The following is a 25,275-nucleotide window of genomic DNA, read 5'->3' on the forward strand; positions in this document are numbered from 1 at the left end:
TCTCCTGCATCCCCTTTACGCTTCTTTCTTCTCCCTGTGTAGGGGGAGGGAGTTTACTGTCTCACTTTTCTCTAGAAGCGAGCTGCTCCTTCCCCTCCTACTTTTCATCTGTCTTTGCAAACTTCCCAGGTGCCGAGTGCTCCGGGGTGGATAAAGGAAGGAGTTCTGTGATTTTTTTTTTTTTAATTTTTCTTCTGCTTAACATCACTTGCTATTTTTTGCTGCCTTCCTAAACTTTGTTGGTGGCTGGAAGCAATTTGTCTAAAGCCTTAGGAATGGTGGGATCTCGGTCGTGTGAAGTAAGGAACCTGTGGTTTGCGGGGCTTTACACAGCAGGGTAGTCTGATGCAAGGCAGAGCCAGGATTTAATGATGCAGCACCATGCCATCGGGGTGCTTGGGCTGGTGTCTGCCAGGCTCAGGAAGAGCCTTTGGTGTGAGAGCTGCAGCAGCTCCTAAATTCGGAATTTGGGAGTTGGGTTTTGCAGGGGCACGTGGTGGTGGATGGGACGTGATGGGAAGGGAGCTGATGGGGATGGGATTGCGATTGGTGAAGGAGGATGCAAGGTGCCCCCTCCTGTGTTTCCTGGAGCTCCGGATGCTCACACAGACATGGGAGGATTTGGGTTTTTGCCAGCACATGCGGCCACCCTCCCCCCTGCTCCCCCAAAGGCTGCCTGATTTCATTACTCCTTCTCACCCTGTTGGCAACCTGAGGCTTCTCTCTTCATGTGGCTGCCTCCTCCCTGCTTAGCCTGCCCCAAAAAACACCTCTTCTCTTTTGCTTTTAGTACTTCTCAGGTTCCTTTTGCACTCTTTTATCCTCTCTGGCTTCCAGCCGAAGAGGCGATATCCACCAGGTCACGAAGCTCTCCCGGGTAGATGAGGTTTATGTTTTTAAGATTTTGATGAGATTTATGTTTTGGCAAGTTTGGGCAGATGGAGGAAGGGACAGGGAGCTGTCAGCTGCTGTGGCGGTGACGCCCCTGGGTGCAAACAGCCAGAACGGGATGCTTCTAATGCACAGCCACTAAGTATTGTGTGATGATGCCTTGGGTAATCATAGTTCTGTCACTTCAACCCGGTCGTTAATATTTTTAACACGGTGTTTGTACTTAACTTTTTGTTCGACTTACAAAATTAGGCTTGTTCTTTCTGCATACGGTTGGTTGAGCTTCAGATTTGTGGGCAAGAATCAGACAAATCTTTTTGTTTTCATTATTATTTTAACACTCCAGCAGGATACAGACCATTTTTCCCTTTGGGTGTAAAAAAATAATAAAAAGAGAACTTCCATTCAGGTTCATCCTCATTAAAATCTCTCATTAGGAAACCTAGAGTTAGGTCCTAAACTGTTTGATAGCCCTGCAGAGGATGACAGGCTCTGTGGTGGCAGTAGGGTCACGTGCAGGGGGAATTATTTACGGTGACTTCTTTTTTCCTGTTAATTTTCAGAGACCTCTCTGGTAACCGGCTCACCACCCTGTCATGGCAACTCTTCCAGACGCTGCGGCTCTTTGAACTGTAAGTCCCATCCCAGAGGTACCCCCTGGGAGAAGAGGGAGGCTGAGAGGAGAAAGGATCTTTATATAGAGCTGTTTTGAAGCCCGTGAATAATTACCTAAAAGTCCAGTGGGCAGCACCTTCCCTGGGAGGATTCCCTGGCTACGCGAGCACCGGAGCAGAACTGCTTCTCTTTTAACTTCGTAGGGGCTGGCTAATTAACGTCAGGATGATGAACAAGTCATTCCGGGGGTAGTAAATGGCTGGCTGACCCTGGGAAAAGGTTAGAAATACTCTAGAAATACTCACTGGGCCAGATTTTGAGTGGATCTTCCCAAAGACTTGGTCCTTGTCTATTGGAGGGTAACAGCAGCTGTATTTCTTTAGCTGCCGGCCGTTCTTTAGAAGACAACCCTGCTTTTTAGGTGGATGACTGCCTCGGTCTCTAGCAGTTGAGGTGCCTCCCTGCTCCCGTGTGGGTGATGAGATGGGGTCTCCCCTGGGGCAGCAGAGCCCTTCAGCCTGCTGAATTATTGATGGAGCGTTCAGTGCTGTGCTCGAGGAAAAAGTGGACGTGAAATCAATGGAGCGTTGCCCTGATGACCTGTTTTGTTGAATTTTAGAAATAGTTGTTTGGTGGGACTAAATATATATATATATATGTAGGATTTCTCCCAGAGGATCCTGGGAAGCTCCATTCATCCTCGCTGATGATCAATAGAGCTGTAAGCCAGAAGTGACTTATGAAGGAATAAAGACAGTCTTTCAAGTGGGAGTAAGTGTGTTATCACCGGTGTTACTGCAGTGTATTTTATTTCTGTCAAATTGTTAAATGAAAAATACTAATAGCGATATTAGAAATAGAGAAACGCCCTTCTGTTGGGGAGTCTGGCTTGCAAACTTAAAATGCTGAATCTGGGATTTGTCCTCTCGCTGATTACAACCCCAAATATTTCTTTAAAGCCTGGCTCGGGTTTCAAGTGTAATAGCATGAGTCATTTGTATGCTTAGACCTTTACTTCTTGTCATTGCTCTGTCTGGCAAAACTCAGATTGATGGTTCCTACCCAGGAACTGTGGAGGAGCAAATGGGGCTGTGGTCCTGGGCGAGAGGCACCGGCAGGGCTTGGGGTAGCGGTGATCCTGCAGATTGATGGGGATGCTTCCAACATAGCTTGTTTTTGTGGTTTTGTTTCACTTGGATCGATCTTGTTTCTTTGGGTACGCCCCAGGTCTTCCAAGTCAGGCTCAAAAGACCAATACCAGCCCAAGGGGAATTGAGATGGTGCTGTTTGGGCAGCAAAGTGTACTTGTCCCCACCAGATGAAGGATGCCTCCACGTTGAGCCACGCCATTGATGCTGGCAAGGAATTTGGTGGCTTCACTGTGTGTCAGCAGAGTCACTTGGGGCCAAGAATCTGCAGCCTGGCAAACGGAAACGAAGCGAACAATTTGGCTCCCATCGGAGCTGTGCTCGGAGCAGTTTTCTCAGCGATAACGAGCCCTGATTAATGAAAGGAGTAATGTGGGTAGGAACCTGGGAGGTCACGGGACCGGCTGATAGGAAGAGGAGAGGAGTGGGACAGCAGCTCTGTCACGAAGCGTGGTGTCAGCATTTCCTTTGAAGAGGCTTGGCAGCGCCCAACTCGTCTGGACGTCTCCTGCCATCGTGCTCTGACAGGCTTCTTGGCACGCCACCCCCTGGCACGGGCTCAAGTGATCAGCTTAGAGGTACGGGCTTAGAGCCTGCCGCTGCTGAGCGGGAGCCACAGCCTGGTCGGGTCGGTGGTGTTCTGAAGAAATGCTTTGTCACTGCTAGTTCCCGTCACGTCTTCCCTCTGGGCTCCGTGTCGCCAGGGGCCCTCCTTCCACATGAGCACAGGTGGTGTGGGCACAACCAGGATAACGAGGTGATGCTGGTTCCTAGAGCAGGAAAGAAGAGGAAGGTTTCAGCTGGTGTTAATGCGGCATGGAGATGTGCTTGCAGCATCCTTCCCAGGGCCAGGAAACTGCTGAGCTTTGCAGAGAAGACCTCATGGAAGTATAGCTTGAGCTATGTGCTCTGAATAATCATTCACGTAAAGATGCTGGGAATTAAGGTAAAGAATTGTTTTCTCTCATGGATTGGACGTGGTCCTGAGCGCTACAGCTGCTAATGAGGATAAATGGATCCCCAAGCTGGAGAGAAATTGGTAAAGGATGTGCAAAAGTAGAAATATCGTATTTTATTGTATTCTAGTTTTTTAGAAGTGCAGAGGATGGATGAGTAGAAGACAGCTTTTTGGCATGCTGAGCTCCAAGGAGGCTTCCAGAATTTGGGAGGGAGGTGGAACATGTGGCCCAGGACTTCAGCAGAGGCCAAACCTCAATGTGCAGCTCGGAGCGGGTGGGAAGGGAAGTGATGGGAGGATCGTCTCCAGCAGGGTGCTGGGAGAAGAGCCTCAGCAGTATGACATGGAGTGTGCCAGGGAACGTGCAGCTGGACAAAGCCCCTCGTGGAGGCGAGAGTAGAAGGCTAACATGAAGTTCATGCCATGTGAAGATTGTGCCACGCCATGAGAGGGGCAGGTGGCTGTGAATCTGGGGCTCAAAACAGCCTCCAGGCTGCCTTCGAGGCATCTCGAGCTAGGAAAAATAACACTTTAAAGCAGAGTTTTTCTTGTTGAACAGAGCTGAGCTTGTCCCCTGCTGACTCACTGAAGAAGGGATGGCAAAAATGAGGCACACTTCCAAAGGATATCTCTTCCTCCTCCCGGCCAGAAGCAGGGCTTGGAATGGTTTCCAGTAACTCCAGCCTCAATTCCCACGGCACGGGCTGACCTTGACCAGCAGGGCTGAAGCCAGTGTGTACACAGCTCTGCAAAGCCTGAAGCTCCGTGTGCGCGGGGAAGCATCTGACACTTGCAACAGCTCATAAACATCGGGCTTAGAGCCTTTCTTATCCACAAGTCACAGCTGGCTTCCTCTGTCATGTCCTTGGCTTCCTTTGTCATGTCCTCTGAGAGCTTAAGGCTGATATTTCAAGAAATTCCTTCCCGGAAAGACCTGAGACTCTGGATCCAATTACCTCCTTGGTTGTCTAAAACCCCGTAGTCCTGAACATCTCGCTGCTCTGCCCGGACCATTTCTATCACGAGCAGTCCCCGCCGGCAAGCCCTGCAGAAGGTTTTTGCAACACTACAGCAAGAGGCTTTGGTAGGGATGGGGCACAGCAGCATCTCTGTTACGAGCCTGACTTAACGTTTAATGTGCCTCTAGCTTAAAAACTTATTGCCACCAACAGTCACACTAATAGAGCTGGAGCTGGTTGGTTAGTACTCACACGCTCTGAGCCTTAGCTAATTCAGCTGTCGGACACCGCGCATCATTCCCTATCTAAGCCCTTCCCTTTCTGGAAGAGCTTTGGAAACAACAAATGTGGCTGCACCCCCACGAGAAGCACTGGCTCTGGGAAATAAATAGAAATGGAAAATGAAAATAGATTTTGCTTTCTCCCCGCTGGGCGCTCTTTGGTTCTCCAGCTCAGGGAAGCAGGCTGAGTCCCGAGGTAGGAGAGCGTTTTAATTGCGAGCGTGCGAAACCTCGGCAGCAGCTTTATGTGAATCAAAACAGACAGCACAAGTGTGGCAGCGATCTCAGCTGCCCTCCGAGAGGCTCTAGCTGCAGACAGCTTTGTTTTAGCTGATGAGACAGGGGACAGGGCGTGTGTCTTTGTTAGCTGCCGAGCTAAAAAAAAAAAAAAAAAGCCTGCTTCGTGTGCGAAGTCCCTGAGCTTTGGGTGGTGGTGATGCCTTACAGCACGTGGTGGAAGCTCCTTGAGGTGCTTCTCCTCTTTGCAGGGAAGGGGAGGTGTGCTTATCTCTGCAAGCAGAGGGTCACAGGCAGTGGGAAGGCTTTTACTCATTTCTGTCGTATGCTGGAACGGAGGTGACCAAGCTGGCTGGGGGTGACTGAATGGTTCAAGGCCTGCCAATGTGGTCTTTGAGGAGAGCTATGTCCTCATTCGCTTCTGTCGTGTGCTCATTAGCCCAGCCTCTGACCAGCCTTTGCTTTTAGCTTTCGTTAAATCTGCAGCAGGAAAGAGCAAATATGTTACAGCAATTGCAGGAGAAAGGGCTGGAAGGGGCTGCAGCTCCTAATGAGCCATGCATGCCACAAAGCTGGGACACTGATGAGGTCCAAGAAGAAAGGTGGGGGTTCATTTCTGGGGGCAGGTCCAGGGCAGACTGAGCACTGAAATCCCTGTAGACCTCTCTAGAGAGCCAGCCATCATGGTAGGGAAGGCTCCAAGCAAGGAGGAAAGTCATCTCCCACGTGTCAAGTGTGCTTTTGCAAGCATGTGAGAGAAAATTGGTGCACGCATCTCTGTGCACATCTAGACACCCATGGTGCACTCACACCGAGGTGCCATGCCAGCAGCCGGTGGCACTTGGCATGTCCAGCCAGTGATGGGAGTTAATTTGTGCAAAAGCCCCTGTGGGGGCCTCGATTAGAGTGAGTTACATCACTGGTGCTGGGGCAGGTCGTGGGTAAATTCTGCCCTGAAGCACGCTCCTCCTGTATTATTCATGGCCCTTCATGAATTAGCAATGGGCTGGGAAGGCTGCCTCCTCTTACTTACAGTGCTGTGACAGCGGCTCTCCCGGCAGCCTCGTTTCGTGAGGATATTTGTAGCAGAGCAGAATCTCTCCCCCAGTGCCTTTAAGCTCCCACTGTTCCCTGCCTGGTCCTGGGTACGTCTCCAGCCACCTGATCTAACATCAGCTGAGCTCCTGCTTGTTTATGTGCTGTCCTGTAATGTTGACCACGTCCCCTGCTCCTGCCCTGCTGGCAGTGCTGACATCGGGTCTGTGGGCTCTGGATTTGGGGCTGTAATGAAGCTTTGAAGCCTGTGCAAGGCACTGACTGTACCTATGGTAGTGTGGAGAGAGTGCCTCGTCATCTGGATCCCACCAAATTGCTGTGCCAGTCTGCTCTGGCCCGTTAAACGTAGTGCTTTGGCCTTCAAGTCTCTTGTCTAGGCCTTGTACCTGTATTGTGAAGGCTTAGGTGCTTGTTTTTGGGAAGGAATGCAAAAATAAAAAGGCATGAAGTGAAGTTTGACTCTGTTCTAAAAAATAAAAATAAAAACCAGATGACATCTTGTTTTATGAGGAGGATCAACCTGACACCATTAGGCCTCAAGTTCAACAGCCCTGGGTGCTGACAGGAGCTCCCTTCTCCTCCTGCTTTTGCAGTACCGTTACAGACCAGACAGCAGCTGCGCGTGTTTAGAAGGCTGTTTACAAATCCTGTTAGTCAGTGGAATTAATTTTGTAAAAGGAAGCATGAATTTTGCAGTAACATGTGGAACAGACCACAAAAGCAGCTTCCCCTCGTCTGATGGGGGGATCCAAATGCTACGTGGAGCAACGGATTGACCTTTGGAGGAGCCCTTCTTTTCTGGGGTGACCGAGCTTACCTTTCAGTGCTGAATTCTCTGCTCCCTGCTTTCTTCTGCTTCACAGTTATGTGAGGGGCAGTTCTGTTTGTCCAGGTTTTCTCCTGAGACAGCCCCCTGGGTTGGCAGCTCTGTCCTGGCTGAGCACTAGGCTCTCCCCCATATTGGGACCCATCCTTCTTGCATCTACACAGAGAGCTGTAGGGCTTTAAAATGTAAATGAAATGGTTAATAGGTTGGAAAATCGATAATAATAAACATTCATTGTATATAAAACGTATAAGTGTGTTTTAAATTAAGTACATTAAAGGCAGTGCTTTTTTCCTTTTCTCCCGGCCGGGTCAGCAGGGTCTCAGCGCAGTGCTGTTTGATTTGATTAAAATGCATGATATCCTGCACATTAGCTCATGTCTTGGAGCCCTGGGAGGCTCTGTTTGTACACAGTACTCAGGAGAAGAACTGCCAGCTTTGCTGAGTGCTGGTGGAGCCGGAGATGTGGTTTCCCCAGCAGGGTCTTGGACCCCCACCAATTTAGGATTTTAGGATGTGAATCAGTATTTTAGGGCGGTGTGAAGCTGCTTCTTCGCTGAGAGATGAATGCCTGGGGTGTCGGGGTGGCGTTACTGTGGGACCGAGCCGTGGCTGTGCAGTCCTTGCAGTGAAATATGTTGAGTGCATGTGTGTTGACCTGGAAGATGTAAAACCTTGTTCAGGGAGGAGTGTGTGTGAGCACATGGATGCACAACCTCCATCCTCTCTGGAACAGGAGGAGATGGGAACCATGTGCTCCAAAATACCCCATGGAGGAATTTCTCCATCAGCTCAAAAGAGCCCTTTGCATCTCCCTGGTGCCCTTTGTCCCCGGGGAGCACAGAGCCAGGAGATCTCCCTGGTCCTCCTTCCCCACCCCACTGTCGTTTCTCTCTCTCTGCCTGTAGGAGACTAGAGAGGAACCTCTTTAACTGCAGCTGCGACATCCGCTGGATCCAGCTCTGGCAGGAGAAGGGCGAGGCCAACCTGCAGTCCCAGGAGCTCTACTGCATGAACATGGACACAGCCGTCATCCCTTTGCAGGAGATGAACATCACCCAGTGCGGTAAGGGGCAGCCCGTGCCGGGAGGGAGCCCTGTCCTGTTCTGTCCTGTCCAGTTGACCCCTCTACTTAGGGAAGCTGATGCCATAATATCTTGCCACGTGGTCAAGAACAAGATGATTGAAGCTGATCACTGTGGTTTGTGGATTAAAAATAGAGTATCAGGGTAAACGCGGGGCTGCTGTTTGAATGCCTGAAGGTATCAGGGGATTTGGGGGATTTCCTTCACTATAATGCTATTGCTTGACAATGTGCGATGCTGTGGTTGTGAGAAGTTATATGTTTCTTGTTGCTCTTCCTCTGTCTAACAAATCCTAGAAATGGCATATTGATAAGTGAAAATTCTCCTAGGAAATACATGTCTTTATCCATTTTCCTTGCTTTTTCAATTGCAAGCCTGTGTCTGTAGGGATGAGGCAGGAGTGACCATGTGTCTCTTTCTGCTTCTTGCTGAGTAACAGAGTCCAGTGGCCCCAGGAGCAACATGAGGCGTGTTCGATAGTTATCCCTCACCTTGTTCACGCGTCAGCTGCCTGTCTGGTATCAGTTTTTGCTCTGCTGTTGCTATTACTGGAAAGCATTCCTTGTAGTGTAAGGGGAAGGATGCGTACCTTCAACAGAACAATTAAACTGTCTATACACTAGCAGCTGTCAAACTCAGAGGATTAAGAAAAGGAGGACAACCAGAGGTTTTCTTTCTTCGATTATCGATCTCTGTTCTAGGAATTTGGGTTGGTTTCTTGCAGCAGTAGTAGGCAAACAGCATGCGTTTGGATTTGCGTGACTTTATTTTTGATTTTTTCCCCAAGTTCACGATGTCCCTTTACTAAGCTCTGGAAACTGGCCAAAGTGTGCCTGCATGGGGATGAACTAAAAAGATTTGAGAAAGCACTGTAATTTCCTCCACAAATGGGAAGAATAATCTGTAAGGATTAGAGAGGAGGGGAAAAAACAACGTAGGGATCAGGGATGGGAGGAGAGGTGATTCCAGCAGTGGTGGTATTAGACTTGAGGGGACACAGAGGAACACAGAGGGTCCTGTCTTTGTGTCAGCATGATGGATGTTGCCGTCCTACAATGGAAGGGGACCACTGTTCTCCCACACTCTCTGACTTGCTTGGCTTTTCAGTGAAGCCAGAAAGACTGATCCCCGCAAGAAGGCTGTTTGCCCTTCTTGCAGCCAGCTCTGTCTTATTTCATGTTGCAGGGATATTTGGTTGTTGGGGCAGCAAGTAAAGAAAGTGTGTAAATCAGAACCCCCATAGATCAGTGAATCTCTCTGACACCACCAAGGAAGAACAAGGGCACCTTTTATTAGGAGAGCTGTGGTTTTTATGAAGATGCATCCTTGGTCGTCATCTCTTGATTATTACAAATCAGAGGAACGCTGTCCTTGCCTGAAGTGTTGGGTGCTCTGTGCTATGTCCCTAGAGGTGGGGACACTTTGGATCCTCTCCCAGTGCGTGCAGCTTTGCCATCACAAGTGGTTGCCCTTGAAATCAGCTTTGGTGGAGCTAAAAGAGGTAGGGAGCGTGGTTGTGTGAGGGGAAGGGCAATGAGAACTGGGCACAACATTTGGATTAGTGTCTGATGGGAGGGTCTGCTCAGCTGGCATTTCTCCAGAGTCCCCACTATTTCCTGTCTCCATGCTCCCTCCTTCCCTTGGTAGGAGAATGCTGTGCTATTGCCTCCTGCTGCTTACTGCAAGGTGATGGGGCTGATTTGGCAAACAGCCTGGCAGGATTTGGGTCCATGTGTACACATCCTGCGGCTGGCTGCAGCAAATGCTGCTCTGCATCTAAGCACCTCGGTGTCTGCCCTCCTAGACCTCCCGGAGATCAGCGTGAGCCACGTGAACCTGACGGTGCGGGAAGGGGAGAACGCTGTCATCACCTGCAACGGCTCGGGCTCGCCGCTGCCCGACGTCGACTGGACGGTGGCGGATCTGCACTCCATAAACACGCACCAGGTAGGGGCCCTGCTGCTGGGCAGAGGCACGGCTGCAGGTGTGGGATCCCCACGTCCATGCGTGCAGGGCAGGGCTCAGGTAGATGTCGGAGAGTGCAATGGGAAATGTGGAATGGCCCCATCCAAAGGAAAATGGGGCTGTACCTTATCCAGATGAGAACCTAGGAAGCGTCTGAAGGGCATTGCAAAACCTTCCCTCCATGTGACAGGATAGTGAAGATGAGATAGCTTCATATCTCAGTGCTCCCTAATTGAATCTTTACTCATGTCTCCTCTAATGAAACTACCTGTTTACAGAGGTGTCTGCAATAGCTGTAGCTGAAGCAGGCAGCTAAGCAAGCTGTTCTAGAGACAAGCTGTGTTTATCAATGCTACAGCACTGTGGCTCTCCACCTCCCAGTAGTTCTTCTCATACGTAACGGTGAACTTAATCGGGTGAGGAAATGCCTCACCTCCCCCAGGTCCTACTTGTCCTTGAATTTTCAAGCCCTTCTTGCATTTTATGTGGAGACTGGAACCCTCACCTCCTGGGAGCAGGAGCAGGGAGGAGGGAAGCCACCAGATGCTGATTTCTGCCTATGATTCTCTGTGATGCATAGACCAACCTCAACTGGACCAACGTTCACGCCATCAATCTGACCTTGGTGAATGTCACCAGTGAGGACAACGGGTTCCTGCTTACCTGCATTGCTGAGAATGTGGTGGGGATGAGCAATGCCAGCGTGCTACTCACCGTCTACTGTAAGTAGCTGTGGCGAGGCTTTGATGACACAGAGGCCAGAGTGAGGGCTGCCCGGGGAACTATGTGAATGCATGGCCAATTTTTACTTGTGATACACTTTTTTTGGATGGGAACTAGGAGCAGAGCACAGAGATGGGTCCTTGTACATTTCTTTTAAGGTCAGTACTCTGCAAAATTTCTTGCAGAAATGGGCACTATGCAGGCAGGATCCACAGGGCCATGCTGGTGGTGGTTGTCTCACCATTCGTCTCTTGGCAGATCTAGCAGATTGAGGAAAAGATATAGAGGGGCTAAAACTCTCTTTACAAACACGGGGTTGCTCACCCTGATGCTATGTGAGAGGTTAAATGTCACCCTTGCTAGAGCCAGTGTAAATTTTGCCTCTAATTTCAGGGATGCTATTGCTTCTTTCTAGATCTGCTCCTACAAAGTTAAACAGCACGCGCCGTGTAAACACACACGTGTCAGATTTCCACCGTTCACTCTCAGCTGCAAGTAGCGAAACTTCTGTGTGCTTTCTAATATAACTTAACACAAACCTGACCTTAAGAGGAAGTTTACACAGCTTTGCGCTCTCGAGCAGCTGAGATTTACTATACGTTGCTGTGTCTGTAACATTTGCCCTTAATCTGTAGTTTGGAAATCTGCCCCCCCAATCCCCCAACCCTGCTAGGCAGCGGAGACCATGTGTGCTTCTGGCGGGTCTCGGTGAACCCATGTGGTCCATGTTCAGTGCAGCAGCCACGGGGTCCTGGAAAGACAGGGCAGTCAGAGGGGATTGGAAAGAGGAGAGCAGATGCTTTTCTTCTTTCATCTTCCTCCCAGTAAGTATTGATGGACTGAAGAATGGAGGTATTTAAAGTTGACATCAGCTCAGAGGTCAGCAGGCGGGTGTTTTTTGCAGTGCATTTTAGCTGCTTTTCCTCCCCATCTTAAACAGCACGATGCCAGCGCCTATTTTCACCCGTGTAATCCTCTAAGCTGCTGACAGTTTCTGCTACCCCTGCTCTCGTTGCCCAGACCCATCACTCAGGCTGCAATTTCACGCCAAAAAAGATCTGGGTTTCTGTGTGTAGGTGGATGCCTGTTTTGAATCATCCTTGCCAGGAAGATGTGAATAAGCCACATGCAGATCTAGGCTTGCAAATGGAATGAGGTGGCTGGGACATGGCTATGTGGTTCAGGGTGGCTGGGGGCAGAATTTTGCTGTGCTCCCACCAGGTCTGCACCTTGTTCTCTTCTACCACCTTCAGTGTTTGAAAAATGCATGGCCTTTTTCCAAAAAATGGGGTCAAAGTTGGTGGATTTCTGCTTTTCCTTATGAGTTGTCTTTGCAGCTGGATGCTCTCAGGAAAATGAGAGTTTTAGGGAAGACCTACATCTCTGTGTCCTTTGTCTTTGCACTAAACTCTGTTCTTCTGGTCCATACCTTGCTGGTCTTGGGGTTTGGGACCTAGTTTTTAGATGTCATAATTGGGGTTTCAGAAGCGGTGGCAGAGCAGCAGTTGAACTGTTGGGGTGCCCGGGGTGGGGGGAGATGATGCATATGCAATAAATTGCAAGTGGTGTCTCTGCTTTTCTCTCTCTCTCCTACTCTCCTCGCTTTAATTAAAACACCCCTGGAGGGTGCTCGATGGGTAGGAACTCCTTTGGGATATTCAGGCAGTTGAAACCCTCAAGGACCGGCAGCCGCTGGGGGATACTTGCTTCTACAGCTTATGAAATCCAAAAGTGCTCATTGCGACTGAAGATCCCCCATTGGCACCTCACACACATGTACCATGATGGCACTATGTGGTGGTGTCCTCCACGGGAACAGGCTGCCTCCCTGTGATCCCTAGGGGGAAGGAGTGCAGCCATAAGCGTGTGGACCAGGCAGCTCCAAGCTTCATTATTTCTTGGCTGGTGAAGGGACAAGCCCTGTGTTTAATTTGTAACCCCGTTTGCAAGCCCAAGGTTATGGTTCAGATCCTCCTGCTGGGGAGCGTTGAGTGGTTCTCATGACTTAGTCTTCCTTCTTTGCAGACATCCATGGGAGCAATAAAAGGAACAAGGGATTTTGGAGGCTTCACATTCAATAATCTTAAGTTCCCCAGTGCACGAGGCTTGACGTGGGTATTGGGTTGCTGTGAGCCTGCCATGTTTCTCTCTGCTAGATCCCCCTCGCATCCTAACCCTGGAGGAGCCGGTGCTGCACCTGGAGCACTGCATTGCGTTCGCAGTGCATGGGAATCCAGCTCCCACCCTCCACTGGCTGCACAACGGCCAGGTCCTCCGGGAGACGGAGATCATCCACATGGAGTTCTACCAGCAAGGGGAAGTCTCTGAGGGTTGCCTGCTCTTCAACAAGCCCACTCACTACAACAATGGCAACTACACCATAGTGGCCACCAACCAGCTGGGTTCAGCCAACCAAACCATCAAGGGACATTTCCTTGAAAAGCCTTTTCCAGGTAGGATATTCAGTTTTTCTCTTTACATTTTTTTTTTCAATCTGAATAGTAATCCTGGCACCTAGAGAAGGCCTAGGCAACCCAACCCAAGGTGGCCTTTCTCTGGAAGAGGTCACCTGTGGAGAGCTCTTCTGACCAGTACTGTTTTCTTACTCAAGTGTGCTTTGGTGTCGTGACTCTTTTTAATGTAGCGATCAATACAAAAATTAAGAAAGTTGACGAAGAATCAGGCTCCATTGAAACCTCAGAGGTGCAGGTATCTAATCTGGTATATGGCTGGGAGTATGAGAACTGACATGTATAACAGGAGAAGCACCGGGTAAATTTACCTTTGTCAAGTTTTCAGCAGCTCTGCAAGATTTTGACCCTGAGTATGTGGTTCACCTGAAACCTGCCAGCTGGTGTTATGTTGGGAGTCCTGGTTCTCATCAGCCACATGTCAGTGAGGCCTGATGTGGATCAGTGTAGGAATTGAGTTCGCAATGCAGTTTAATAGCAGGAAATCCCACTTTTTTTTTTTTTTTCTTGTATCAAGAAGAAGAATTTGATCTGGAGCTTTGGTGGAAGTCAGTCCAAATTGCACTGAGAGGGGAGAGATTAACTTGTTTAGATGCTTGTGTTTTGTAATATATTCTGCAATATATATATTTAAGATCTTTAGGGATTTCAGTGGGAGAAGGGTGTAGGATTGGTTAATTATTTTGGATTTTGGATCAGCTCTGGGGACCCCTAAGAAGATAATGTTTGGAGAGAGAGTATTCTTCTATGTGGTTGTCGTTATAAGCTAAAGAAAGGAAACCCCTCTAAAGTGATGCAGATCTTTTTTTTTTTCTTCTAGCTTGCATTTGAGAAATGATTGTAGCTCGATGCAGCAGTGTCGGGATTGTTTTCTTTCTAAATGTGACATGAGCAATTCTAGGCTGACAGGCCTACAAAAAAGGCGACAGCTCAATTAGTTGCTTTGCATCAGTTTGCTAGGATTTCTCAACCAGTTGTTTGGAATGCCCCAGCGCGCTCCCGAGTGACTTACAGTTTAACGGCAAAAAAGCATATGAGGACATGAAGATCCAGCTCTGGGGGTGCAGCAGAGACCTTGTGGTGACTTGTCTGCTCTGTAGGAACGTGGAAGGTTTTTGTCTGCTCTCTGGCTTTGCAGCATCACGCTGGCCATCATGGGGTTAAGATCGCTGCGTGCTGCTGCCTTCAGGAATGATGCCATGAGAAAGTGGCAGCTCTAAATTGGCCCCTGCAGCCCAAGAAAATCCAACAAAATAGGACGTTTGCTAAATATAGAAAAATACCAATGGTAGTCTCATTTATTATTTATATCACACCATATATGTACACAGAATTTTCCCGCAGGTCAAATATCATAAATGCAAACCCAAATCTCTGCCTTGAAGATCTGACAATTGAACAAATGAGCTGATATGAATGGGAGTGGAAAATTTATATTCAGGCCTCAAGGATGATGCCCTGTATGGCTATCCAACCTATTTATGTTTCCTGCTGTCGGGAAGGAAGAGCAGCTTATGAACTGTAGGTGGGTGAGGTGAGGCACAGGTTTGCAGTGTCAGCTCTGCCAGGTCCCACCTTTGTGACTCCATTTCCCCATCTGTGAAATGGGGACAGCTCTAAGTAAGTGCTGGACCTCCGGAAAAGGGTACAGATCTGCTGTTCTGGAGAGCTGATTTTGGAAACGGATCTGAGCCGTGCTGTGATGTGGAGGGCATACTAATGTTTGAAGCACCTCTTGTGTCAGAGGCTCTGGGAGAATCTGTTTTTTGTGAAATATAAGCAAAACATTGCCCTTGGTGCATCTTCACCCACACCTTGTATGTGTTGTTGGTGTGGAGTGCTTTCAGACTCTGAACCATCTTCCAGCAAGAAATGACCCATTTCTCTTATCTCTTTTGATCCAAAGTCCCAGGCTGTTCCTCGCCCTGGTAGACCCTGTCAGCACAATCCAGGCTGTAATTTACTTTGCTTGAAGTTCGTTGCTCCATCCACTGCCAAAGCTGACATTAACACTCAATGCAGCTGACGCTTATTTCCCCGTTTGAAGGTAGATTCCTCCAGAAAATGCCTCAAATTGAAGGTTCCCTATTGTGATTCATTCGGGAAGCTTATTGCCTATAGCTATTCACACATGCAAAAGTTTTGCCAAAACTATCCAGGATGGGATTATTAGTCTTAATGAAAGCGGAATCTGGAAGGCTTATCAGCATGGAGAAAGAACCCGTGACAGTGTTTTTTAGAACCCCCTGGTGTGCGACCTCTAGTTGGTACAAAGCCAGATTGTGCTGCCTGGGCTGGGAGAGAAATGTGCTATTACAAGCTGGATTGGAGATGTCTGTTATTCCATAACCTGTCTCTCTGCCATGTTGTGGCTCTTGGAGCAAGGACAGTAGCTCCCAGGGCAAACTGGTGCCATTTCCAGTAAAAATCTCATTGCATGTTGTCACTGGCATCTCTACCACAGGCTGCCATCTCCCTATTTAATCCACAGAGGTTGGTCTGCCTACCTCCCCCTTGATGACTGTTCAGTTCTTTGGGAACTTTTCACAGAAGTCAAGTTGACTGAAATTTCTTGGTTATGTTTTATGCTTCAAAAAATAGGGAGGTTTGAGTGGGAAAAAAATTATTGTGGGTTTCTGCTGAGTTTTAGTCCAGCAAAGAAAAATGGAAAGAAGAAAATGTAGAGTCAGCGAATGTTTTATGATTAGACTGTCTGTGTTAGATTAAAAAAAATAAAAATTCTCCAAATAAAGTATTTCTTCCTAATTAATTATTTCTCTTGCTAGGAAAAGCCAAGACAAGTTGTTTCTGCTTGACTTGACGCAAAAATATTTTTTTTTTCAGTTCTTTTCCCCCTATTTTGGAAAGCCGTGTCTGTCACCTAGGGATTGCTTTCTGCTTCCCTTCCAAACCTCACCCGTATTTCAGCCTGAGCATTTTCTCATCCTTCCAGGAGCCCTCTGCCAGCAAAGCTGTGTAAACTCCAGTTAATATCAGGCTCAATTTCTTACATGGGCAAGTGAATTGAGAGCTGACGTTTTCTCATGCTATGTAAACTGAGTGTCACTGAGAGCTTTAGACCTCATCGTCAGAGCCCTTGGCCGTCTTCGGAGCTGAAGGGGCTTTACTGAACAGTCTGGAGCAGTCAAGTGGCTGACACAAGGGGCTGGCGTGTCTGTCTTGGGGAATAGGCAGCTCTAGTACAGACACTGCCTCCATACATATCCAGTACAGGCATTATTAGCTTCCACCAGTGATTCAGTAGGCTTTTGAGGGAGCCCAGAAAAGGTCTCCTGAGCTGGGCTGTTCTCCCGGGGAGCTGGTCCTTGTCCCTGTAGGACTTCGTCCCTGGGTGAAGACTGACAAAATCTGCCTCTACCTCACCTCCATCCAGCTGAGCACGGCTGTCTGCTGAGCTTTGATCGCTTGCTGGAAGCTGAGCCATTTAGCAGAAGTCCCATGCAATGTGCTGCTGATCGTTCTCTGTTTTGGCATTGCTGTAGCATCCTTCTGCTCCCATCTCAGACCAAGGCCCCTGTGTACTCAGTCCTGACCCCTGGCATGTCCTGCTGACATGTCTGCTGCGATTTCCAGTTACAGTTGCCCAAGAGGACAAAAAATGAAATGTACCCCCTGGGCTCTTGGGGGTAGAGTGTGTCTGAGGGGGCTGGGAATGAGGCTGCTCTCCCTTTGCTGTGCTGCTAATTGTGTTGCTTCTCTCTTTGTCCTTTCCACAGAGAGCACGGACAACTTTGTCTCAAGTAAGTGTCTCCCTGCACTTTGAATATTGTGGGGGTTTTTAATTTTCTTTCCCCTTGTTCTGTGAAAAATCAGTGAGTCAAAAGCAAGCTGAGGCTGAGGTCACAAAGCCCTGGCTTCCCCACACGTGAGCAAGATTACTGGGTAGGTTTTGATCATTTGGGGTGTCTCTAAAGCCCTGGAGATGCTCAAATCCCTCGAGTGAGGTCCTGTAGAAGGACCTTGTGTACCATAGCCCATGTACAGCATGCTCTGTAATATGGAGAGAGATGAGAAGGGGGACTGAATTTTCATAGTGTTTTCTCTACAGATTTTTTCCTTTTTTTCTCCCCCTCCCAAACCCATCCAAGTAACTGTTTCTTTGGACCAAATTCTGCTGGAGTTGATATATTTTAGCCCTACTTAACCCAGTACATTTCTAGGAGATAGCTCAGTGGGAGGCCACCCACCTTAGCAGACCAGGAACCCAAATGTTTCTTGGTTGTAGGTTGTAAGGTTGGAGTGTCATCAGCATTGTCTTGGTTTTCTCTACCAAATTGCACAGGGAGGTCACTCTGATGGTAGATCTTGGTAAAATAAAATGTCACAGCCTCAGTTGGAGCGAACTGGCCCTCTGTAGGTCAGGCACCACCTTTGGGGGCGTGCAGGTGCCTTGGGAGGTCTGTGGGAGTCGCACTGAATCCTCTCTTTGGTGTTTTGGTTTCAGTTGGTGATTACGAAGTGAGTCCCACCCCACCCATCACTGTGACCCACAAACCAGAGGAGGACACTTTTGGGGTGAGTCCTGTTCTCTTCTCACCAGAACTGTTCTGCATGTATTTCTCGTTAATGACGGCTCAGTATTTACAGACCTCTGCTGTTCTGAGATGTTTGCAAGGCAAAATCTCTTCCTTTGTGATTCAAGACAGCCAACAATCAGAAGGATTTTATGGCTTGTGTCGGGCAAGCAAAGTTCTGATGTGAACCATGTGAGCCTCTTGGGTCTGCAGTATGGAACCAGGCAGCTCTTTGAAAATCAGGCATCCTGTGAAGCTGCAGCTGGCAGGTCAGAAATTCTTGCTCTGGGAAAGTAGCACCCAGAGAACAAACAAACAGCCGGCCGTGTGTTTCATACTATTATCAAACAGTTAAGTCTAGCCCTGTGAGGGACTCAGATTTAGCTGGGTTTAAATTTGTCAATGCCAGTTTGCCCTCTCTCCTGCTCTGTAGGGCATGCCAAAAATAAAAAGGAAAGAAAACCCTTGGCTTATCAGATCTCACCATTGTCTTTCTTTTACAGAATCCAGGTAGAGAAAAAAGAAGTGCACAAGTTTTGGAAAAAAAAATAACACATTATATAATTGCTCTAGCTATATGAAAGTTTTAAGATATTGAAATCCACCAAGTGTTAACAGAATGAGCAAAACAAAATTCCCCTTGGTTTCAGTCCTCATCCAACTGAAACTCTCCTATAGCTGAAAGTGGAAGCTTTGAACAGTGGGATCAGGGTAATAATGTGCGCTGATTATTAAATATAAAGCAGAGAAAACAATCTGGGGGATGAAAATAATGTGTGGTAAAATGAAAAATTTAAAAATATCATAGCTGATGTATCAAGGGCAGGGAAGAATGTTGCACAATAAAATAACTTTTTTGGTTAAATGATATCTTTTCTATTAGAGTAGACAGTTTTGTAAAATGAAGTGAAGTTTAAATGCAACACAAGACGCAGTACAGGAGAACAATTGGACAAATGCCAAAGAAATTGTTGTTTACATCAATGTAATGAAAGCATCTTGAGCAAAGACTTGAAGCAATAAATATTCATAAATATTAAAAATAAGCCTGAGTTGGTAAACCCTGTAGGGCAGGGAGGTTTTCTTTTCTCTGCTTGTTCACTGACACACTGGAACCACAGTTCCAGTGAAGGACTTTGGACACTGCTATAGCATAAATATTTACCGCTAAAAATTAGAATAAATAGGGAACCATTGGAGACTTCAGGGAAAAAAAATGTGTTTTTTTTGGGGGTGGGGAAAAGGTTCTACTTGTTTACTTCTGTTTTGTGGTTATGTTCCCCCCCCCACCCCCGCCCCGTTTTTTGACCTGATGGATGGTTGGATGGGGAGAATTGCCCTTTCTAAAGCATATTCTGCTCCTGCATATTCCAAGCTGAGGTTAGTATAGCTTTAGCCCTGTGACATCAGGGCACAATAGTGACACTGCAAATGACAGCTCATGATGTGTGGTGAGGGGAGAGGCCAGGCATTTGAGCAGAGGTCCTCCTTCCTGCAGGTACACGGGGTGAGAGGCTTGGGAGAACTGGTGCCAGACCAGCACTGCTGACAAAGGGATCCCAAGCAGCCCTTGACGCTTCCAGTCTGTATCAGGGCTCTGTTTTTGCTGTATTTTCCTCCACAGCTGATGCCCATGGGGCTGCAGCAGGTGGTATGAGCCTACAGAAAGGCAGGGAGGTGCCTCTATTTCCAGTCTACTCTCCCCAGTTCCACTGCCTTGACTCCAAGTTTTTCCTTCCAGGTTTCCATAGCGGTTGGGCTGGCAGCTTTTGCTTGTGTCCTCTTGGTGGTCCTCTTTATTATGATCAACAAGTATGGCCGGCGGTCCAAGTTCGGGATGAAAGGTACGTGCAGTCTCTTTCCTCTAGCAGGAGGCACCTTCCAGGATTGCCAGGTCCTTATAGCGCCCATGGAAAGGTGTTGTGGCTTTATTCCTATGTTGTCGATATTGGTGCAAAGCCTTCTGAAGAGGATATTGCCCAGAGGATGTTGTCCAGCCCTCTTCTTCTGTTGTGAAGAGAGCGGTGGAGATGTGTGGGCTGGTGGTTCTCATCTGTATGCACGTGTATTAATGTTGGGCAGCATGTTTTCTTTGTAAAAGAACCCATGGGCTGTCCAGAAGAACGTTGGCTGCTCCCTGCAGCCACTTGCTAATGGAGTTGCTCTCACAGGAGGATGTGCTTGGGTGAAATCTCTTTCTGTGGCCCTGATGTAAGGGTTTTCCCTCCGGTTGCACTGGGCGCAGAGGGCAGGGTGTGGAGGGGGAACAGAAGGATGTGAAATTATTCCTGTTTCTTCTGGAAAAAACAGGTGCATCGATTCTCTGCCTGATTGTGAGTGGGGACCAAGGTGCTGCTATAAATTTGTAAGGTCCGTGTCAGGGAAGCAAACGCTGGCCTGCCTTTCAGTGATGTAGAAGGTCTTTCTGTTGTCTCTCTGTTGGAAACTTTCCTTCTCTGCTTAAAAATAACCACTTAGGAGTTTTTTCAAGTGACTTTGGCCTCTACTGCTTGCTGTGCAGAGCTGGCCTCTCGCTCCTCCAGCATCCACGTCGTTTTGCTGTGCTGTGCTGGAGCTAGTGGCAGAAGGAAGCCGATGACTGGCTACCATCTGATTTCTGTGACTGTCCCGCTCCAGGTGGGAGCGTTGGTGGTGCCCGCTGGAGGCAGGAGGACGAGCCTTCACATGACAGAGCCCTCCCAGCCCAGCCGGTGGCTCACGCAGGGGCTGTTTTGAAGCCAGGCTCTGGCAAACACGAGCTGCTGCCAAGGCTCCCGAGTCACAGCCTGCTGCCTGGCCTTGCTGGTGTTTGCGTTGTAGGGCAGGTTGACAGGTTTGGAAATGTTTCTTGTGCCTGCCTAGAGCTTTGTTTGCTTTAAGGAGACGTATCCTGAGTGGGTCCAGATGGGATTCTGGCTGGAGTTTCCCCTATGCATCCTATGGAGATGGAAGACAGGACTTTAATTAAATAGCAAATCTTCTACACCAACTTAGCAATATTTAGTCCATATGTCCAATGATAGGAACCATCTGGTAGGGTGTACTGACTGGTGGGTGGAGTAAAGGAATGGAAGACATGGTTCCTGGGATCAATTCCCAGCTCTTCTGCTGACTGACTCAGTGTCCGTAGTCAATTAGCTGTCTTAACCTCTGCCTCTGCTCTAATTCCCCATCTGTAGAACTGAGATGATGTTATGTGCCTTCTGGTGGGATTCGTCAGAACGCTTCTAAAGCGTTTGGGCATTTGCCACTGATGGGGCTTAGATATACAAATATAAAAAGGAAAAGTAACTTCTGACCCGAATGGAAGAATCAGAGAGGAGTGAACACGATGCGAATAACCGGTCTCGGTGAACAGATGTGGTACTTGTTCAGAGGCGCTTGGCTATGCGTGTTAGTGGGTATTCTGCATTCCCAGAAACCAGAGGTGTGCTGTGATGGACCCATGTGTTGCAGTCCTTGTGAGGAAAAAAACCCACGTGTAACCAGAAAAGCCTCTTTTCATTATGCTGCATTTCCTCATCTCTGATATGAAACCACAGCTCTGCAGAGTTCCTAAAAGTTTTGTTGATGACGTTGCCAGTGCCTATGGCACCTGCGACTCATTACAGAGATATCTCTGTGGTTTTAAAGATAAGATTAATTTGTTATCTCTGTCTCTCTAAGCAAAGGCAGCCTAATCATACCACCTAAGCTCTGCTCCCTGTTGGAGGCTGCAGATCCTCCTGGCCTGTGAGCAGTCTTCCTCAGAGATGGCTTTACCTCCTCTGATCCTCCTGCTTTTTTTCTAGTGTCGTTTCTGCCTTTTTCTTTTGCTGTGGGGCTAGTGTCAACTGCTATGCAACAAGGCTTTACATCTCTAGCCTGCATCTACCTCCCTTGCAACAAACTTGCTAGTAAACCTCAGCATTTCATCCGCAACATGTATGCCACTCTTCCATTGCCTTGTGGTGGCTGAGATGCTTGGCAGTACCCTGGCTGTGGCCTGCCCTGGCAGCTGATTGAGTTCTCGCCCCCTCAACAAATGTCACGGTCACCTCTGCTTTTTCCTAAATGTAATTTCTAAAAAATGTAATTTTTAAACTTTCTTTCCTCGCTGATCAACCGGTCCATGAGCCCAGAACCTTGATTTTTCCTTTCCATGGCAGGGGTTTGGAACCGGATGGTCTTTAAGGTCCCTTCCCGCCCAGATCTTTCTGCGATCCTATCAAACCATCAGATGACTTTACCGAGTGATCCTGAGCTCTCGTCCCGTGGTCATGTGTACAGGTTCTACCTTATTGTGACACCTCATACTGGACACATTGCAGTCAGCAAACGCCTCTAAATCTCTCTTAGTTGGCATTTTCCTCTGGGCCACTCGTTACCCATTAATTTCTGGGCAGGAGCCATCATGTGTGGCATCCAACATGCTATCGTTGATTAAGAGAAAAAAAAACAGAAAACACCAAACCCCGAGTCTCTGTGGGAAAGTGCATCACTCCCTGAATCAGGAGCTGTTCCCAGCCAGCTGATACGTTGCCACTTGTTGAAATCCCAGCTTGGCAGGCCTGCAGGAGCAGGTTTTTCCCTGTTGTTTTTGTCAGGGACGCAGAACATCGTGTGCTCGTGTTGGACACGTTACCCAAAGTACCTCATGAGCATCTCTGAGCACATCTTTTTCCTTCTGCATCGCCGAATGTTCAGCAGATGGTTTATTGCCTGGTGAGAGAGGTGTGCTTGGGCTGATGGGGCTGGAGACCCCATTAGGTTGGTGAGCATCCCTGGGCTGGTCTGCTAGGTGGAAAAAGGAGATCACCGTTCCAGGGCACGTGTGCTGGAGGAGGACAGGGAGAGGATGGTGTGCCCACGCTCATCCCCTTCTGGTGGGTAGCACATCCTTGGAGCCCCCTACCTACATCCCAGGGGTAGGGATGGGTGAAGCGGCTCCTGTAGGCAAGGGGGCTGTGGGACCACCGGAGGTGGGGTGGTGGAGGTGGCAGGAGAGGGGCACACAGAGCTCCTCTTGTGAAAGAGTTGGGAGGAAGGAGCCCAGCAGCATCCTGCACTCGCTCATTGTTTCTCCATCTCCGTGTCCGGAGCTCCCACTGGAAGGTTTTACGCCTCACCTTTTGGGGTCAGCCTTGTAAGCAGGAGCCTCATAAACCCAAGTCTTCCCATTGAAATAGAATCCCAGCAGATGACAGGAAATGAAATTTCATAATACAATAAAAAAAGCCACACACAAGTCCTGGGACTAACAAAAATGAAATTTCATAAAACAATAACAACAGCACAGAGAAGTCCTGGGACTAACAAAATGTTCGGATGGCACAGTGATGGAGGCCATATAAATGCTTAGGTTGATGGACTAAAATATACGCTGCTTTTGCCTATTTCCTGTTACATTTGCAAGTATCTAGGGATAAAGAGAGAGTGCTCATGCATATTTGTGTGATGTATTCCTGGTGCTGCAAAACGTTTTTTTTTTTTTTTTTTTTTTAAATAAAAAAGTGTTTGCAGAGAGATGGAGAGAGAGAAGCTAGAAAAAAATCCAGAGACAAGAGTACTTGTTTTGCTGAGACGAACTGTTTTCCAGGCTCTGTGATTAAAAACTACTTATATTTCCTAAATGAGGTTTCCTCCTTGGTGGAGGCGGTGCTAGCTAATGGCTCAGAGTTGTTACAGCTAGCAAAGAACCTGTTGCTTTTTAATCTGATTTCCTGAAGAAATAAGGTGTGTTCACACTGTGTCTGCGCGTGCAAGTGTGCGTGCAGCTCTTCTGCTTTTTCCTCTCTGTCTGCAGCAGTTTTTGGATCTGCTGGCCCCTTCCACCCAGAGAAGAGGGGGGAAGGACTTAGAGATCTAATTTTTACAGACACCGTGGAAATAGGGAGCTGAATAAAGAATGACCACTTGGGTGATGCCCCACTGATGGAAACACCTCAAGCCTTCCTGGGCACCAGAGAATCCATATAGATACATATCCTGGGACAGAAAAACAAATCACATGGGAAGGGGCTTTCGTGGGGTCTGATGTGGTTGGCGGTGTGTACATCTGTGCAAAAGCAAATATGTATTTTCTTTCTAAAAAAAACAAGGAGGTAGGGGGAGAAAAGAAAGATCAGTAAATAAACACTGCCCACACTTTGTGTGATGTTTCAGGAATCGCATCGCTATCAGTTCACTCGGTATCTGTTCTAATAGCCCTGATCAAAGTGCTGGCACTGCTGATGTGCATGTGGATGTCAGAAGTACTTGCAGAGCTGTTCCATTGTAATTTAGCATTAGTTAATAGGTACTTAAAGTAAAGTGGTTGCCTATTTGATTATGATTGGGGGTTATTAACATTTTTTTCCATAAACAGATGGTAACTGTCCGCTGAGTCGATTGCAGAACAATTCCAGGGTTCTGATTCAAGAGGGCCTGCTCCTGCAAAGATATATCGGATGCTTGGCTTTTTGCTTTTGTTGATTTGTTTTTTTGTTTCTATTTTTTTGCTTTCCTCCTTTGGCATGCAATTATCGCTGCAGCTTTGAAGAGGGAGGAAAAAATATATACAAGAGACATGACCTACCTTTCAGATGAGGCTTAATGCTGACCTGCATTGCCTTGGCCGAGTCCGGCGATAATCATGCACTAGTTGTTTTTCCCTGATTATTGGTTTGCAGGTGTATAGGAATGAAAAAAATGCTGTGCAGCTCAAAGAGGCTCAACTTTAAGGGTTAGGTGCTTGGAAGTCTGTGATCGGGGCCCTTTTGTTTCAGCCTCTTGGGAGAGCATCCTCCTGTCGTGTAGCAGGAGGAGGAAGGAAGAACAAAGTAGTGCCAGCACAGAACTGGGAGAGAAGCAGCCATACATTAAAAGTCACATCTAACCATGGTAGCTCAAGGATCCATGGTGAGCCGTGCAGACGAACTGGAAATTGGAACCGATTGCTGTTGCTTTCTGTGACCCTGGTTGTGCAACCAGAGCTCCTCGCCACCCCCCTGAAGTGTGCAAGCAGAGCAACCGCATGGTCTTGTCTGAGGTCGGGGCCTTTCCTTGTTGGTATCTCTATTTGTTTTAAAAGCCCCTTGATGTACTTCTTGCACTCAATATTGCTTGGTTTTATTTGCCTGGGAAGTGGATTGAAAGGGCATGTGGTTTCACTGGGGCTCCTTTCTATAAATGCCTGTTTATTCTCTGCTGAAGTGCAAGCCGTGCTATTTATTTATTTATTTGGTGGCTTCAAGGTGATAAAGCATGAAGCTCTCCCAGCCGGTGGGTGCCTTGGTCTCTGCTCAGTTTGCTGCCCGTAACCAGTGAGGCTGTGGCATCGTGGCCCCAGGCTCCTCGACAAACCTTGGAGAGATGCCACCTCCCCAGGGGGCTGTGGCAAGGCTCCTGCTCCTGCGTCTCATCTCTACCAAGGCTCTCCTGCCCACAGTCAGTGCTCACAGCCCGTTTCCCAGGTTTTGTTATTCTGGTGGAGGCTTTGGAAGATGGGCTGGTGCTGCCTGCAGGAGCAGGGAACCACCCTTGTTGGAGGCTGGGGAGGTGCACG

General features: G+C 48.1%; 1 protein-coding gene and 1 long non-coding RNA gene across 12 annotated transcripts in view; both read left to right on the plus strand.

Moving 5' to 3' along the window:
* Positions 1–25,275, plus strand: part of NTRK3 (neurotrophic receptor tyrosine kinase 3) — a 198,162-nt gene that overhangs the window by 43,646 nt on the left and 129,241 nt on the right. For 10 of the 11 annotated variants that reach the window (XM_040569530.1, XM_040569531.1, XM_040569532.1 and 7 more), the window contains 8 exons: positions 1,455–1,523; positions 7,880–8,037; positions 9,861–10,003; positions 10,602–10,743; positions 12,901–13,197; positions 16,953–16,976; positions 17,681–17,751; positions 19,492–19,594. In XM_040569530.1, coding sequence (XP_040425464.1) covers positions 1,455–1,523; positions 7,880–8,037; positions 9,861–10,003; positions 10,602–10,743; positions 12,901–13,197; positions 16,953–16,976; positions 17,681–17,751; positions 19,492–19,594 — 1,007 coding nt within the window. The remainder of the gene's footprint in view (positions 1–1,454; positions 1,524–7,879; positions 8,038–9,860; positions 10,004–10,601; positions 10,744–12,900; positions 13,198–16,952; positions 16,977–17,680; positions 17,752–19,491; positions 19,595–25,275) is intronic. The other variant, XM_040569533.1, reaches the window with a different exon arrangement.
* On the plus strand, positions 2,171–5,869 carry LOC121075851. The gene is made up of 2 exons (XR_005823197.1): positions 2,171–2,277; positions 2,734–5,869. It is a non-coding gene; the product is annotated as an uncharacterized LOC121075851 (long non-coding RNA).

The sequence above is a fragment of the Cygnus olor genome, chromosome 11, assembly GCF_009769625.2.
Source record: "Cygnus olor isolate bCygOlo1 chromosome 11, bCygOlo1.pri.v2, whole genome shotgun sequence".
Taxonomy (NCBI): domain Eukaryota; kingdom Metazoa; phylum Chordata; class Aves; order Anseriformes; family Anatidae; genus Cygnus; species Cygnus olor.